Source organism: Nerophis ophidion, linkage group LG26 (genome assembly GCF_033978795.1).
Source record: "Nerophis ophidion isolate RoL-2023_Sa linkage group LG26, RoL_Noph_v1.0, whole genome shotgun sequence".
In the NCBI taxonomy this organism is placed as follows: domain Eukaryota; kingdom Metazoa; phylum Chordata; class Actinopteri; order Syngnathiformes; family Syngnathidae; genus Nerophis; species Nerophis ophidion.
In genome coordinates, this window is record NC_084636.1 from 11095353 (window position 1) to 11111928 (window position 16576).

The following is a 16576-nucleotide window of genomic DNA, read 5'->3' on the forward strand; positions in this document are numbered from 1 at the left end:
CTGCAACAAGGAGGCAGGGGGAAAGGCGCCCAGCCCAGCCTGCTCTCGTCACAGAAAACCCCTCCTTATTTAAAAAAAAAAAAAAAAAAAAAAAAAAAACACAGGAAAAAAAAAAACACATCCACAAATCCACACTTCCTCTGTTGCTTCACGGCAAAAAAGGCGTCCCCAGCCTACATGAGGCGTCTCCCCGGCGAGGACAGCTCTTTCTAGCCGCAAACCAGTGCAGGCAAGCCGGACATGTTTGCGCACCAGCAGGCGCGGACCGAGGCGATGGGAGTGTTTCCCCCGCCTGGCGGAGCGCCTGTGCGGGGACGAGATGAGTGTTGATGCGGGGAGAAAAAAAACCGCCATGTTAGAACAATCTTTTCGCAAGCAGGTAGGAAAGTATTTTCGTTCTTTTGACTTCTTCCGCTTATGTGCTGGAGGTGTTGTCTGCAGGCGGAGGCGCGCGGAGACCCCCGGAGGTAAGGGGCGGACTCCGGAGATGCCGCTGCCCCAGGGAGTGCTGCTCTTCCTGGGCGTGCTCATGATGATCGCCGGGGGGGCCGTGGCTCTGTGCGTGGGGTTACCGAACCACTCGGCGCCGTGGTTCGGCGTGGGTCTTTTCTTCGGGCTGGGGGGCGTGGGCCTGCTGGTGAGCGGGCTGTGCATGGCCATGAAGAACCTGCAGGTGGCGGTGCCGGGACACTTCCTGCTGCACCCGCGCACGGGGACCCGGTTCAGCCCGCAACAGTCCCTGGCCATTCAGCGGTAGGTAACATATTTATTATCACTACATTATCTTTTTTTTTTCCGTGAAAAGGCGTATTTAAAATGTCAATTAATAAATAACAGGGCACTTTATATGAAATATTCCCAGCCGCTTCCTGCTCTGTCACTGAAAATAATATAGTGTCAAATTTCACCCCCTCCTGTGCTGCACAGCACTAGTGCCGGTCTGGAATGAGTTGGGATGGTAGGTTGTTCGGGCATATAGTCAGGATGCCACCCGAACGCCTCCCGAGGGAGGTGTTTAGGGCGCGTCCAACCGGTAGGTGGCCATGGGGAAGACCCAGGACACGTTGGGAAGACCATGTCTCCCGGCTGGCCTGGGAACGCCTCGGGTTCCCCCGGGAAGAGCTAGACAAAGTGGCTGAGGAGAGGGAAGTCTGGACTTCCCTGCTTCGGCTGCCACCCCCGCGACCCGACCTCGGATAAGCGGAAGAAGATGGATGGATGGATGGGTTTATTAAAAAAATATATTTCAATGTGAAGTGAAGTGAATTATATTTATATAGCACTTTTCTCAAGTGACTCAAAGCGCTTTACATAGTGAAACCCAATATCTAAGTTACATTTAAACCAGTGTGGGTGGCACTGGGAGCAGGTGGGTAAAGTGTCTTGCCCAAGGACACAACGGCAGTGACTAGGATGGCACAAGCGGGAATCGAACCTGCAACCCTCAAGTTGCTGGCACGGCCACTCTACCAACCGAGCTATGCCGCCTGGTTTTAATGTTAAAATTAAAGCCAATTAATCAATGTTTAATTATATAGCCCTAAATCACAAGTGTCTCAAAGAGCTGCACAAACTACAGCGACATCCTCGGTAGAGCCCACATGAGGGCAAGGAAAAACTCCCACCCAGTGGGACGTCGGTGACAGTGACAATGATGACTATGAGAAACCTTGGAGAGGACCGGATATGTGCTACTTCGGTTATGTTGCGTTGGACCAGGTGTTTCTCTTGCTGGGAATTTAACCTGCTGGTCTCTCCCAAGTTCTTTCAATGACACACAAGCGGATTTTCAATGAATCCCAGACAATGAGTAGCTTATTTTGATATTTTAATACCAAAGTTTTGGGAGACCAATCTAGATACAACCTTTCAATCGCATTGCCCAAATTGATTTAACATTAAAACGGGAAGACACTACTTCTTGAATACGCAACCAGCCCCCACCCTCCCCAGATGGGACATACAAGTTCTTTGTTCAACTAAAGATAAGATATTTAGGGAGTACTCCAACTTCTTACATTCCAAAGCTTCAAGACTAACACACACACAGTTTACTTGCGGGCAAACAGAAAAGAGAACAAATGGAAAAACACTAGCTGCTTCAAATATGACCAGAAAAAGAAATAACTCTAAAATATGGATATATGCAGATATCTATCTCCGTCAGTTAATACTTAGGTTTACTACACTACTGTATTTTAATGTTGTCATTATGGTGCTACTTGATGGATAATTAGGTCTACTACACTACTGTATTTAATGTAGTCATTATGGTGGTACTTGATGAATACTTAAGTCTACTACACTACTGTATTTTAATGTTGTCATTATGGTGGTACTTGATGAATACTTAGGTCTACTACACTACTGTATTTTAATGTTGTCATTATGGTGCTACTTGATGAATAATTAGGTCTACTACACTACTGTATTTAATGTAGTCATTATGGTGGTACTTGATGAATACTTAAGTCTACTACACTACTGTATTTTAATGTTGTCATTATGATGGTACTTGATGAATACTTAGGTCTACTACACTACTGTATTTCAATGTTGTCATTATGGTGGTACTTGATGAATACTTAAGTCTACTACACTACTGTATTTAATGTTGTCATTATGGTGGTACTCGAATAATTAGGTCTACTACACTACTGTATTTAATGTAGTCATTATGGTGGTACTTGATGAATACTTAGGTCTACTACACTACTGTATTTAATGTAGTCATTATGGTGGTACTTGATGAATACTTAGGTCTACTACACTACTGTATTTAATGTAGTCATTATGGTGGTACTTGATGAATACTTAGGTCTACTACACTACTGTATTTAATGTAGTCATTATGGTGGTACTTGATGAATACTTGGGTCTACTACACTACTGTATTTTGATGTTGTCATTATGGTGGTACTTGATGAATAATTAGGTCTACTACACTATTATATTTAATGTTGTCATTATGGTGGTACATGATGAATACTTAGGTCTACTACACTACAGTATTTTAATGTAGTCAAAAATATGTATTTTTGTTTTATTTTGCACACAAAAATATTGATATAAATATTAATTTGAAGTACAAAACAAAAATCAAATTATTGTCAGGGTTGTATATAAAATGTATAAAAATTGTTTCACATAATTAAAAAAGCATGACATTTTTTTGTAATGGGGACCTGTAAAAAAAAATTTGGGGGCAGCCCTGGTTGGTATAGGAACAAACACGCAATAAGGAACCCAGCCGGCACAAGACATTGATACCATGTTGATTATACATACATGTCCTTTAAAACTGAAATTGAAACAACGTTGTAAAATAGTTGGATTTGTAAATTGAGGCAACGTTGATGTCTAACGTTGGTTGGGAAATGACCAGAATTCAATCTTCAAATCAACGTCACAACCTGACATTGATTAAACATTGTCAAAAGCATATATTTTCAACGTTGTATTTGCGTTGGAAGAATATTGGTTGGAAAATGACCAAAATTCAACTGTCAAATCAACGTCAGAACCCAACATTGATTAAACGTCGTCAAAAAGCACATTGTTTCAACATTAGGTTTGAGTTGATCAACATCCGGACCTAATTCAACGAGTTCTCAACGTTGTTTTAATGTCTCGTGCCTGCTGGGAAATGACTCCAAAAGCAACGTTTCTGCAAAGATTTGGGGAAATGTGCTCTGTATTGCATATAAAACACATGTTAGACTGAGCCCCTCAGTAAAATACACCTGCAATAATAAAGATGCTTTTGAAAAAGATGCGGTTAAAATTACTCCTCAACTCTTCATTGATCTGATGTCCCTGCGTGCAGAGTGTGTGTGTTCTTGTACTTCTACCCTTCTTGAGACATCAACAAGGAAAAGTAGCTTCCATATGAGGAGGTGTGAACAAGTGAGGACATAAATCATGCTCCCAATAACATTGCATCTAATAGAGTGGTGAAATCTATCAAAAGGAGGGCGGTCCCAAGAAGGAGGGATTTTTTTTAAAATCGACTGTTTGTCGGTTTTAAAATTGCTCCCCCTCTGGTCAACATATGAAATAACAAGTGTGTGTGAAAATTTGAAGTGCTCCCCCTCTGGTCAACATATGTAATAACAAGTGAGTGAAATAAACTTAAATGCGCCCCCTTTGGCCAAAATGTATAAAATAAATATGTATTTGGAGACATTGTAAATGAAGAAAATGAAGATTAAAAAACAATTATGAAAAAAAAAAAAAAAAAAAAAAATCAGTCTTTTCCTCACAATGTGTTGACTTTGTTCTCATAAAATTGGGAACAATTTGTCATATTCTTTCTGTTTCTGTAATATTTTCCTGTAAAATTATTACTTTTATATGTAAAATAATTACTTTTTTAACGCAAAATGGTGACATTTGTATCCATCCATTTCCTACCGCTTGTCCCTTATGGGGTCGCAGAGGGCGCTGGAGCCTTTCTCAGCTGTTTTTCTTGTAAAATTCAGACTTTTATCACAATATTGCCTTTTATTTTTGGTTGTTCCTGTAAAATAATGAATTATTTTGAGTATAATTATGACATTTGTCATAATTTGGCCAAGTAAAATTCTGATTATTGTCACAATATTGCCAACATTTCTAAGTTTTCTTATAGAATTGTGACTTTTGTCGGGTAAAATAACGACTCTTTTCATAAAATTGCCAACATTTTAAGCTTTTCTTTAAAAATTGCCACTGTTACTGAGTAAAATTCCAACTTTTATCATAATATTGTACAGATGACCAGTTTTCTTTGTAAAATTTTGACTTGTGTGTCGCTTGTAAAAGTGCTCCCCCTTCTGGCCAACATATGAAATAACAAGTGTGTGTAAAAAGTTGAAGTGCTCCCCCTCTGGCCAACATATGTAATAACAAGTGTGTGGAAGACATTAAAATTCGCCCGCTTTGGCCAAAATTAATAAAATAAAAATGTATATAGAGACATACTATAGTAACTTGAAGTAAATAATGAAGTTTAATAAGAATTTACAAACAGACAATTAAAAAAAACAAAAAAACTAAAAGCAGTCTTTTTCTCACAATGTGTCGACTTTTTTCTTATAAAATTGGGGGGAAAAATTAATATATTTTGTTTTTGTATTGTTGAAATTTGTTCACGTTAAATTATTACTTTATGTATAATTATTACTTTTTTATGTAAAATTATTACTTTTTAATACAAAATGGTGACATTTGTCATGTAAAATTCGGACTTTTATCACAATATTGCCAATTTTTGTGTTGTTCTTGGAAAATTGTGAATTATTTTGAGTAAAATAATGACTTTTTTCATAATTTTGCCAAGTAAAATTCTGATTATTTTAAGTTTCCTGAAGGAATCAATAAAGTACTATCTATCTATCTATTGTCGTAACATTGGCAACATTTTACAGTTTTCTAATTATATTGTGACTTTTTTCGAGTAAAATTACAACCCTTTTCATAAAATTGCCAACATTTTAAGCTTTTCTCGTAAAGTTGCGACTGTTATTGAGTAAAATTCAAACTTTTATCAAAATATTGCACAAATGTTCAGTTTTTCTTGTAAATTTTGGAAGTAAATAATGAAGTTTAAAAAACATTTACAAACAGACAATTTTAAAAAATAACTAAAAGCAGTCTTTTTCTCACAATGTGTCGACTTTTTTCTTATAAAATTGGGGGGGAAAATAAATATTCTCTCTGTTCTTGTAATGTTACAATATTTTCTCGTACAATGATTACTTTTTTATGTAAAATTATTAGTTTTTAATACAAAATGGGGACATTTGTCATGTAAAACTCAGAGTTTTATCATAATATTGCCAATTTTTGTGTTGTTTTTGTAAAATAGTTAATTATTTTGAGTAAAATGATCACTTTTGTCATAATTTTGCTAAGTAGAATTCTGATTATTATTATAATAATTCCAACATTTTCAAGTTTTCTTATACAACTGTGACTTCAGTCGATTAAAATTACAACCCTTTTCATAAAATTGCCAACATTTTAAGTTTTCTCGTAAAATTGCGACTGTTATTGAGTAAAATTCCAACTTTTATCATAATATTGCACAAATGTTCAGTTTTTCTTGTAAATTTTGGAAGTAAATAACAAAGTTTAAAAAACATTTACAAACAGACAATTTAAAAAAAATAACTAAAAGCAGTCTTTTTCTCACAATGTGTTGACTTTTTTTTTTATAAAATTGGGGGGGGGGGAATTAATATTCTTTCTGTTTTTGGAATGTTACAATATTTTCTCGTACAATGATTACTTTTTTATGTAAAATTATTACTTTATGTAAAATTATTAGTTTTTAATACAAAATGGTGACATTTGTCATGTAAAACTCTGAGTTTTATCATAATATTGCCAATTTTTGTGTTGTTTTGGTAAAATAGTTAATTATTTTGAGTAAAATGATCACCTTTGTCATAATTTTGCCAAGTAAAATTTTGATTATTATTATAATAATGCCAACATTTTCAAGTTTTCTTATACAACTGTGACTTCTGTCGATTAAAATTACGACCCTTTTCATAAAATTGCCAACATTTTAAGCTTTTCTCGTAAAATTGCGACTGTTATTGAGTAAAATTCCAACTTTTATCATAATATTGCACAAATGTCCAGTTTTCCTTGAAAAATTTTGGCTTGCGTTGAGTAAAATGACGACTTTTATTATAATACCGGCAAAATTCTACGTTTTTCTTGTGAAATTGTGAACTTTTTCTTGTGAAATTCCAACTCTTTTTTTACAACAAGCTTGTTTATATTTGCATAGTATGTATATATTATTAATGTTGTAAATACACATCTTTATATATCTAGAAAGAGTGGTCCTAAAGAGGTCGGTAATTTTTCGGCGGTCTCCAGAAGGTAAGAAATATAAGAATGTGTGTGTGTGTGTGTGTGTGTTTAGGATCAATGGTCTCACCTCTGCTAAAGCTCATGTAAGCAAACGCTAAACAGACCTCATTTATTATTTAATGTCTCCTTCCTGATGACTCTTCTTCTGCTCAGTGAAACACACAGCAGTTCTTGCAGTGAAGTCACTTTTTTTTGCATTTTTTTTAAGTAAAACATTTATTTGGGGTGAGGCGCATACTGAACTGTGTTCAGGTGGATGACACTTAGGGCAACCATTTGAGGAAATGTGGCACATTTTGGTTTGGAATCTTGAATTCCTGTGAGGGAAGATACAAGCCCATGAACATGTCACCAGACTTGGAGGATGCTGACTCGGTTGTTTCATTTTGTAGCGAAAAAGCAAAAACTAAAGTCATTTTAAATGGAGAATTTCTGGCTTCGAAAAACATTAAAAGAAATTAAAGGCCTACTGAAACCCACTACTACCGACCACGCAGTCTGATAGTTTATATATCAATGATGAAATATTAACATTGCAACACATGCCAATACGACCGGGTTAGTTTACCAAATTGCAATTTTAAATTTCACGCGGCAGTATCATGCTAAAACATCGCGGTATGATGATGCGTGCGCGTGACGTCACGCATTGTAGAAGACATTTTGTTCCAGCTATAAGTCGTCTGTTTTCATCGCATAATTCCACAGTATCCTGGACGTCTGTGTTGCTGAATCTTTTGCAATTTGTTCAATGAATAATGGAGACGTCAAAGAAGAAAGCTGTAGGTGGGTAGGTGGGAAGCAACACAAACACAGCCGGTGTTTCATTGTTTACATTTTTGAAAGATGACGGTGAAGCTTTACTATGGAACAGAGCGGTCAAGCGAACACGGTTGGATTTGACCACACACACAAAGTACAGTGTATTATGCAGCGATCATTTCGAAAGATCATGTTTCGAAGAGGGTCCCTTGCGAAGGGCAGAGATGGGCATCGCCACCACCCTTTGACTGGTGCTGAAAAAAGGTGCGGGGCCGAACTTCAGGTTGTACAGGAATGACCATATAATCTCACTAAAACACTAGTAACACAATAAGCAGATAAGGGATTTTTCTGAATTATCCGAGTAAATTTGTCTAATAACAGCTGAATCGCTCCCACTGTATAGTCTTTTTTTTTTTCTTCTAGTCTTTCACTCTCACTTTCCTCATCCACGAATCTTTCATCCTCGCTCAAATTAATGGGGAAATCGTCGCTTTCTCGGTCCGAAACGCTCTTGCTGCTGGTGGCTACGATTGTTAACAATGTGAGGATTGTTTTATTTCAAGAAAGACAAGTGTTACAACAGCGTGGCTTTGTAAAAAGAGTGCGAGTACATTCCTGGCCCGCCTGCAGTCCAGACCTGTCTCCCATGGAAAATGTGTGGCGCATTATGAAGCGTAAAATATGACAGCGGAGACCCCGAACCGTTGAACGACCGAAGCTCTACATACAACAAGAATGGGAAAGAATTCCACTTTCAAAGCTTCAACAATTAGTTTCTTCAGTTCCCAAACGTTTATTGAGTGTTGTTAAAAGCAAAGGTGATGTAACACAGTGGTGTACATGCCCTTTCCCAACTATGAAATTCTAAGTTAATATTTGCACAAAAAAAAAAAGTTTATGAGTTTGAACATCAAACATCTTGTCTTTGTAGCATATTCAACTGAATATGGGTTGAAAAGGATTTGCAAATAATTGTATTCCGTTTATATTTACATCTAACACAATTTCACAACTCATATGGAAACGGGGTTTGTATATATATATATATATACATACATATATACACATACATACATACATATATACATACATACATACACATATATATATATACACATACATACATACACATATATATATATACACATACATACATACACACATATATATATATATATATATACATACACATACATACATATATATATACACATACATATATACATACATACATATATGTATATATATATATCTATATATACATCTATATATACACATCTATATATCTATATATATATATATACACACACATCTATATATCTATATATCTATATATATATATATATATATATATACATAGCCTGGCCCCTGGCCAAATTTTTTGTAACTCAATGTGGCCCCCGGGTCAAAAGGTTTGGGGACCCCTGCCTTAGTCCATTGGAACCTTGGTGTTTATGTTTAGATGTTAACGACGACTTTTGTTTAGCTTTCTTGAATTTAAATTTGATAGATTGATCGAAACTTTTATTAGTAGATTGCACAGTACATATTCCTTACAATTGACCACTAAATGGTAACACCCCAATAAGTTTTTCAACTTGTTTAAGTCGGGGTCCACGTTAATCAATTCATGGAAATTCCATTTCCCTGAGGCACTTTCTGACAGTTCGGTTACAGACGGGGACTCCGGTTTGTTCTTCGTTCTTTTTGCATTTTCAAGACATATTGCCTAAAGTTTTCTGTCTTGACGCTTTGATGTTTTCCTCGGTCTACCAGTCTGCTGGCCTTCCCACGTTGTTTGTACTTGGTCCAGATGTTAGACACAGCTGACCGTGAACATTCAAAACATTTTTTGCAACTTCTGGAAGAAGTTTGATAATCCTGTCCTCTGTTCCAATTGACATCTCTCGTGTCGGAGCCATGATTCATGCTGATCCACCTGCTGCAACAGCTCTCCTAGGTGTAAATACTCTTTTTTTAACTGCACACTAATGCAGTGTTTTTCAACATTTTTTTGCGGCAAGGCAAGTTTTTTTTTCATCGAAAAATTCCGGAAGCACACTACCGGCAGAAAACGTTAAAAAAAAATTAAACTCCACCAGGTCGTCGTGCCTTATTTTGAGTTTGTTGGCGTTTTCCTGTATAGCGCTTTAGTTTTTGTCGGGCGCTGTTATTTTGGTGGCCCTTTCTGTTTTGTTGGTGTTTTCTTGTAGCAGTTTCATGTCTTCCTTTGAGCGCTATTCCCCCGCACCTGCTTTGTGTTAGCAAGCAAGGCTATTTAAGTTGTTTTTTTATCCTTCTTTGTGTGGAAATTGTTGATTGATTTTTTTTTTTTTATCAAGGACCCCATTAGCTGGTTGCCACAACAACCCCCTAGTCTTCCCGGGGTCCACAAACTCCATACAATTACAAGTAAAAACATATAATTATAACTACACGATACAGAAAAAAATAAAGGCATTAATAAGAAAACAAGCAAACAATGTGCAGTCACAGAATAATAATGACCATATAAATATAACTAAACAATATAAAACCCAACAAAATCATCAACAAGCAAACTAATTTAAAAACTCAGATAAAATATATAAAATATAATACTTTGAAGACGGCGTAGGTTTTTGCTGTCGTCCAGCATTCTGTTTCTCTTTACTTGGTAGCCAGTTCAGTTTTACTTGTGTTCTGCATAGCCATTCCTAAGTTTTGTTGTCTTTTCTTTATGTTCATTTCTGGTTTAAGCATTATATACCTTTTTACCTGCATATTGTGATCAAGACAAACCAACCTCGTCTCACCAGACAGGTTCCGACTTTTACAAAGCAATCAACTACCTGCTGCCACCTACTGACATGCCAAGTCATCAACAAGCAAACTAATTTCAAAACTCAGATAAAATATATAATATATAATACTTTGAGGACGCCGTAAGTTTTTGCTGTCGTCCAGCATTCTGTTTCTGTTTACTTGGTAGCCAGTTTAGTTTTATTGTGTTCTGCATAGCCATTCCTACGCTTCGTTGCCTTTTCCTTATGTTTGGGTTTAAGCATTATATACGTTTTTACCTGCATATTGTGATCACCCGACACATTCCGACTTTTACAAAACAATCAACTACCTGCTGCCACCTACTGAGACATGCCAAATCATCAACAAGCAAACTAATTTCAAAAGTCAGATAAAATATGTAATATATAATACTTTGAATATGGCGTAAGTTTTTGCTGTCGTCCAGCATTCTGTTTCTGTTTACTTGGTAGCCAGTTCAGTTTTACTTGTGTTCTGCATAGCCATTCCCACGCTTCTGTCAGGCTTGCCACTGACAGTTTGTTTGTGTTTTCGTTCCGCCTCTGTTTATTTAGTATTTCCTGTCCTTAGTTCCTGTCCGCACTCTTATTTTGGTTCAGCTTCCTGTTTGTCTCCCTGAGTGCTTTGTTTCCCCTCAGCTGCGGCTGATTGGCATCTGGCCACACCTGGTGTCAATCAGCCCGGTCCTATTTGTACTTGTTTTGTCTTCCAGTCAGTGCCGGATTATTGTCTTGTCGATGTCACTTCTTGTCGCTCTTGTCGTGTCTTGGCAGCGTAGCGGTAAGCTATATTCGTTTAATGTTTGTAGTTTACTGTTTTTTGTTCCCTGCTTCCAATTTGTTCTTTCATTTTAGAGGTACGACTTTTGTTTCCTGATAGATACCTGTTAAATTCCACGCTAGGCCTTTTGTTTGTTATCCGCCCACGTGCGCGCTTTTTGTTTGAACCCTTTGTTTGTTTTTGTCTTAGTATTTAAATTAAATCACGTTTTCCTGCAAAATGCCTCCCTCCTCTGTATCTTGGGGTTTGACACCAACAAACTGACAGCTCCGTTGCCTGTTCATTATGTTCATTTCTGGTTTAAGCATATGCGTTTTTACCTGCATATTGCGATCACAACAAACCGTCCTCGTCTCACCCAACACGTTCCGACTTTTACAAAGCAATCAAATCATCAACAAGCAAACTAATTTCAAAAATCAGATAAAATATATAATATATAATACTTTCAAGACGGCGTAAGTTTTTGCTGTCGTCCAGCATTCTGTTTCTGTTTACTTGGTAGTCAGTTGAGTTTTACTTGTGTTCTGCATAGCAATTCCTACGCTTCGTTGCCTTTTCTTTATGTTCATTTCTGGTTTAAGCATTATATACGTTTTTACCTGCATATTGCGATCACAACAAACCGTCGTCGTCTCACCCGACACATTCCGACTTTTACAAACAACTACCTGCTGCCACCTACTAACGTGGAGTATTACGTGGTTGCCCTGCCGAGCTCTACAGTTATTGATATGAGGAAAAAATATTTTTGGGGACCAATTAGGCGAAGTTGCATAATTTCCTAGTGTACTAATTAGCTAATGCTTACGACGCTACCTTGATGACAGTGAGATAGCACGAGCAAAAATGTATGAAAACACTCCTACAGTCGTCACACATTGGAAGGTTTAGTAAGTATGAATTGTTTTAATTATATTGTAAAACTTACAAACGTTGCTCGGAGTGATGAATGAAGAATCCATACGAGTAGAAATGCTATGGACGGCCAGAAAACTGAACGGCGCTTCTACTTCCGGTTGAAAGGACCAAATGGAAGGACAGAGCAGCACCTGCAGTGAGCAAACTCATCCAAAAGATGGCACCGTAGCACAAACAATATTGCAGTGTGTTTGCTTGGGTTTTTTAACTACTGCATTATAACTGTCAGCTAAGAAAAATCAGTAAATTAGCCGCACTGTTTTATAAGCCTCACAAACATTATCAGTGTGTTTGGTTGGGTTTTTTTAACTACCGCGGCACAGTGGTTGAAAAACACTGCACTAATGAACACATTAAACCTGATGCGGGTGTTTGCTTCGGAAATGAACATTTGCATGGTGATTTTTTTCCACTCCGAATGAAGTGATTCCATATTAAAACCAGAAAATAGCATTTTTTTTTTTTTTTTTAATTCAACAACTTAATTAACATCTGCCAAGTCTGGTGATTGCATCATTTTTTTGCCTCGAGGAACGAGGCTATTTCTCCATATTAGGCGTGTGGGACATGCAGAGCACGAAGACATGTGGCGAAGTTTACAGTTTGTCTTGTTGTGGTGACGTGTTTGAGGCAAGACCTTTATGGATGGATCATTACAGAATGTTCTGCAGACGCGCGTGTTTAAGTTTGACGGACTTCAACGGAAATGTAAACAAAGACGTGCTCTGCTAAGTGTCCAACACCTTGGATGATATCTTTATATGTATCTACCCCCCCAGACACAATGGATAAAGTCATAAAACGTGAATTTTTTAGGGATATATCGGCATCTTTTAAGTAATTTTATTCTTTTTTATGACGTATGAAACGGGAGAAATGTGTCATGATGCTACATTAACTCGATTGTGATTAATGTTAATAATTTGTTGTTTTTTATGGGAACTTAAATCAAAATGATGGCACTATCTGCAGCCATGGATCCAGCACGGGGCGTCAATTCACTCAACATTTTCCAGCGGGAAGATATTTGAATAGGACGTGATGTGTTTTAAGTGCACATTTCTTTGTAAGTACAACACTGTATGCCTGAATGGTGTCTTAATGTGTACAAGTTTTTATGCAACCACACAAAAAAATTGAATTTGCAACCGAAAAAAAATTGCATGAAAAATGGATGCTTTTTACAAGTCCCCAAAATTCCGGGAAATTAAAATTAAAATGTAATAATATATATTTTCAAAGAAAAAAAACTTAACAACACAAGTTTAATTATTAAAAATGTTTTGGTTATAAAAAAAAAATCATAATAATAAAAATTGTTATTATTACTATAATTTTTGGGTGATAAAAAAAGTATAATAAACAAGTTTTATTATGATTTTTTGGGGTTATAAATAATGTTTTTGTTTCAATTTTTTGCGTTACAAATCCTTCCGACTCAACTTCAATCTTGTGAGCGGAGCCTCCTTTAATTTCAATTACATTTTTTTTATTTTTTATTTAAAACCACTTTTTTTTGCAAATATTTATTTATTTTTGTTAATACGCAACTTCAATCTTATGGGCGGAGCTTTCTTTTATTTATGTATCTTACATTTATAAGTATTGAATAATTTTGTCTCATTTACCAAATCTTTTTTTTTAGCTTTCAAATCCATCTTTTTTATTTGAAAATCGTAAAGATTTTTGGGGGGTTATTAGTTTTTTTGTTTACATATTAGCTAATGCTAACGACACTACCTTGATGACATTGAGATAGCACGTCCAAAAATGCATGAAAACACTCCTACAGTCGTCACACATCGGAAAGGTTTAGTAAGTATGAATTGTTTTAGTTATATTGCAAAACTTACAAACGCTGCTCGGAGTGATGAATGAAGAATCCATATGAGTAGAAATGCTACGGAGGGCCAGAAGACTGAATGGCATTTCTACTTCCGGTTGAAAGGACCAAGTGGAAGGACAGAGCAGCACCTGCAGTGAGCAAACTCATCCAAAAGATGGCACCGTAGCACAAACAATATTACAGTGTGTTTGCTTGGGTTTTTTAACTACTGCATTATAACTGTCAGCTAAGAAAAATCAGTAAATTAGCCGCACTGTTTTATAAGCCGCAGAGTTTAAAACGTAGGGGGAAAAAAAAGTAGCGATTTACAGTTCGGATTAACGGTAATTGTTATTTTCTACATGATTGTGAAAATATTCTGCTAGCATATGTGGGACAGTTGAGGGTGGCCATTCAACTAGTTAGCTTCCTAAAGCTAACAAAAGGCTAGCGTCTTTTAACTCAAAATGTGGACATATATTATCAAAATAAACAAATACAACTCATGGGGGGCAGGTGGTAGCAAATGGATGGATGGCTGGAAGTTACGGGAGTCCAGGCAGGTTTGACTTGTGTTGTTGTCGTCTTCTGTGTGGCTTGTAGCTTCTGGCGTTAGCATTGAACTAGCATCGTACTTGGCCTGTCGCCCAAAAACTACGTTGCGTTTTATTTTTTTTTAAATGCTTAATTCTTAAAAAAAAAAACACAAAATTCCACCAATTTAAAACTGAATTAAAGCTATTTTTTTTAAAACTTACCAGGGGTTTATTTTATGCCATGTTATTGTTTCAACACAAGACACCCCCTAGTGGCAGTGATGATGTATGACATCATTTACAATGTTTTTTTTATTTTATTTGGAGCTAAAAACGAGATGTTTGCTAGAACAACAACGTTAGTTTACGTACCTTCATTTCGAACCAATCGGAATCAAATCCACTTTGGAACAGGGTGTGAAGATGAAAAGTGGTTTCAAGGTCACTGTTAAAAGTGGACATGGACAAAGATAAGACCTGTGGTCAGATGAAACAAAAAATCTAGCCGTTTGGCCACAATACCTTAATCCCAGGAACAGCATTCCTACAGTCAAGCATGGTGGTCGACGACAAAGTGGGAAAATGTTGTAAAACGCACAATAAAGTCTTGCCGTTTCCCCTTTCAGGAGGTTGGACCGAATTCGCCGGGAAATGTCGACGGACTCCGTCGGCGAGGCGCAAGACCCCGAACCGGCCTTATCGTCGACCCCGCCCCCCTGGACAATGGACCCGCCCCCGTCATACGACACTGTGATGAAGATCCGAGAGCATGGCGAGCGGCTCGAACGTCGCCCCCCGGTGGACATGTTGCACTCGGTGCCTTAACTATGCGAACGCCGCACGCTGTCCGGGCTAACTTCCGGTTTTGGTTTTCATTCCGTGTGCCTTCCACCGGGACCTCCTTCAGGACTCACACTTTGTTGCCTTGACGACGCCCACCACTTCCTGTTTGAACATTAGCCTCTTTTTCACACTGGCAAATTTTTTTTCCGCCTTTGGATCTATAAGTAGCATCAGGAGGCGGGACTTAGGCTCTTTTCTTGCACCCTGTTGTGTTGAAAGCAATTGTCGAAAAAAGTATTTCAGCATTTAAAAAAAAAAAGTTTTTTATATATATATATATATGTGTGTTTTTTTGGGGGGGGGGGGTCAATAAAAATACAAAAATATATATAATGAATGAGTTACGTAAAATAAAATATATTTAAAAAAATGTTCATCATTTTTTTCAAGATTTTAATTAAAGTGAAACAAGTCTGCTCTGGCATAATTTTCCAGAAATGTTCAGTCTTAGCACAATTTGAAACTTGCTGTGGTACGAATCCTGCTTTGTCTTTGATATTTTTAAGTGCAATTAAAGTATGTCTCACAAATATTTTTGTTTGTTTGTTTTCACGCTGGTCTGTCGTCTTTTTTGGGACTCATATTGAGTCAGCAAGATGGAGCCACTGAAAAAAGTATTTCAGCATTTAAAAAATAAACAAATTGTATTTAAAAAAAAATAAATTTTGAGTCAACAAAATACAAAAAAATATATGTTGAATGAGTGTAGTAAAATAAAATAAATATATATTTTTTTGATTTTTCAACTTTTCTTTCAGGATTTTCATTTAAGTGAAACAAGTCTGCTCTGGCATATTTTTCCAGAAAAGTTCAGTGTTAGCGCGATTTAAAACTTGCTGTGGTACGAATCCTGCTTTGTCTTTAATATTTTAAGTGCAATTAAAGTATGTCTCACAAATATTTTTGTCTGTTTGTTTTCACGCTGGTCTGTCGTATTTTTGGAAATCATATTGAGTCAGCAAGATGGACCCGCAAGCTAGCTCTCCAAATCAGCTAAACAGACTCAATAACGCCACGGTGACGTTTCGGTGAAATAGAAACAGTACAACAATAATTTTGCTGCAAGTTAATAATACTAACTACACATATTATCTCTAGTTAATAATACCAACTACACATATTAGCTCATGCTACTTGATGACAGTACAATAGCACATACAAACATGCATTAAAACACTCGTGCAGTCCTCACATATTGGAAGGTTTAGCAAGTATGAATAGTTTGATACATTGT

At 36.8% G+C, this 16576-nt stretch overlaps 1 protein-coding gene across 1 annotated transcript; it reads left to right on the forward strand.

Moving 5' to 3' along the window:
• Nucleotides 1-105: 105 nt before the first annotated feature.
• si:dkeyp-51f12.3 (uncharacterized protein LOC107988041 homolog) lies at nucleotides 106-15874 on the forward strand. Its single transcript, XM_061888046.1, has 3 exons — nucleotides 106-379; nucleotides 442-753; nucleotides 15126-15874. The coding sequence occupies exons 2-3, from the start codon at nucleotides 488-490 to the stop codon at nucleotides 15322-15324; spliced, it is 465 nt and encodes a 154-aa protein (XP_061744030.1). The 5' UTR covers nucleotides 106-379; nucleotides 442-487; the 3' UTR covers nucleotides 15325-15874.
• The last annotated feature ends 702 nt before the right edge of the window (nucleotides 15875-16576 follow it).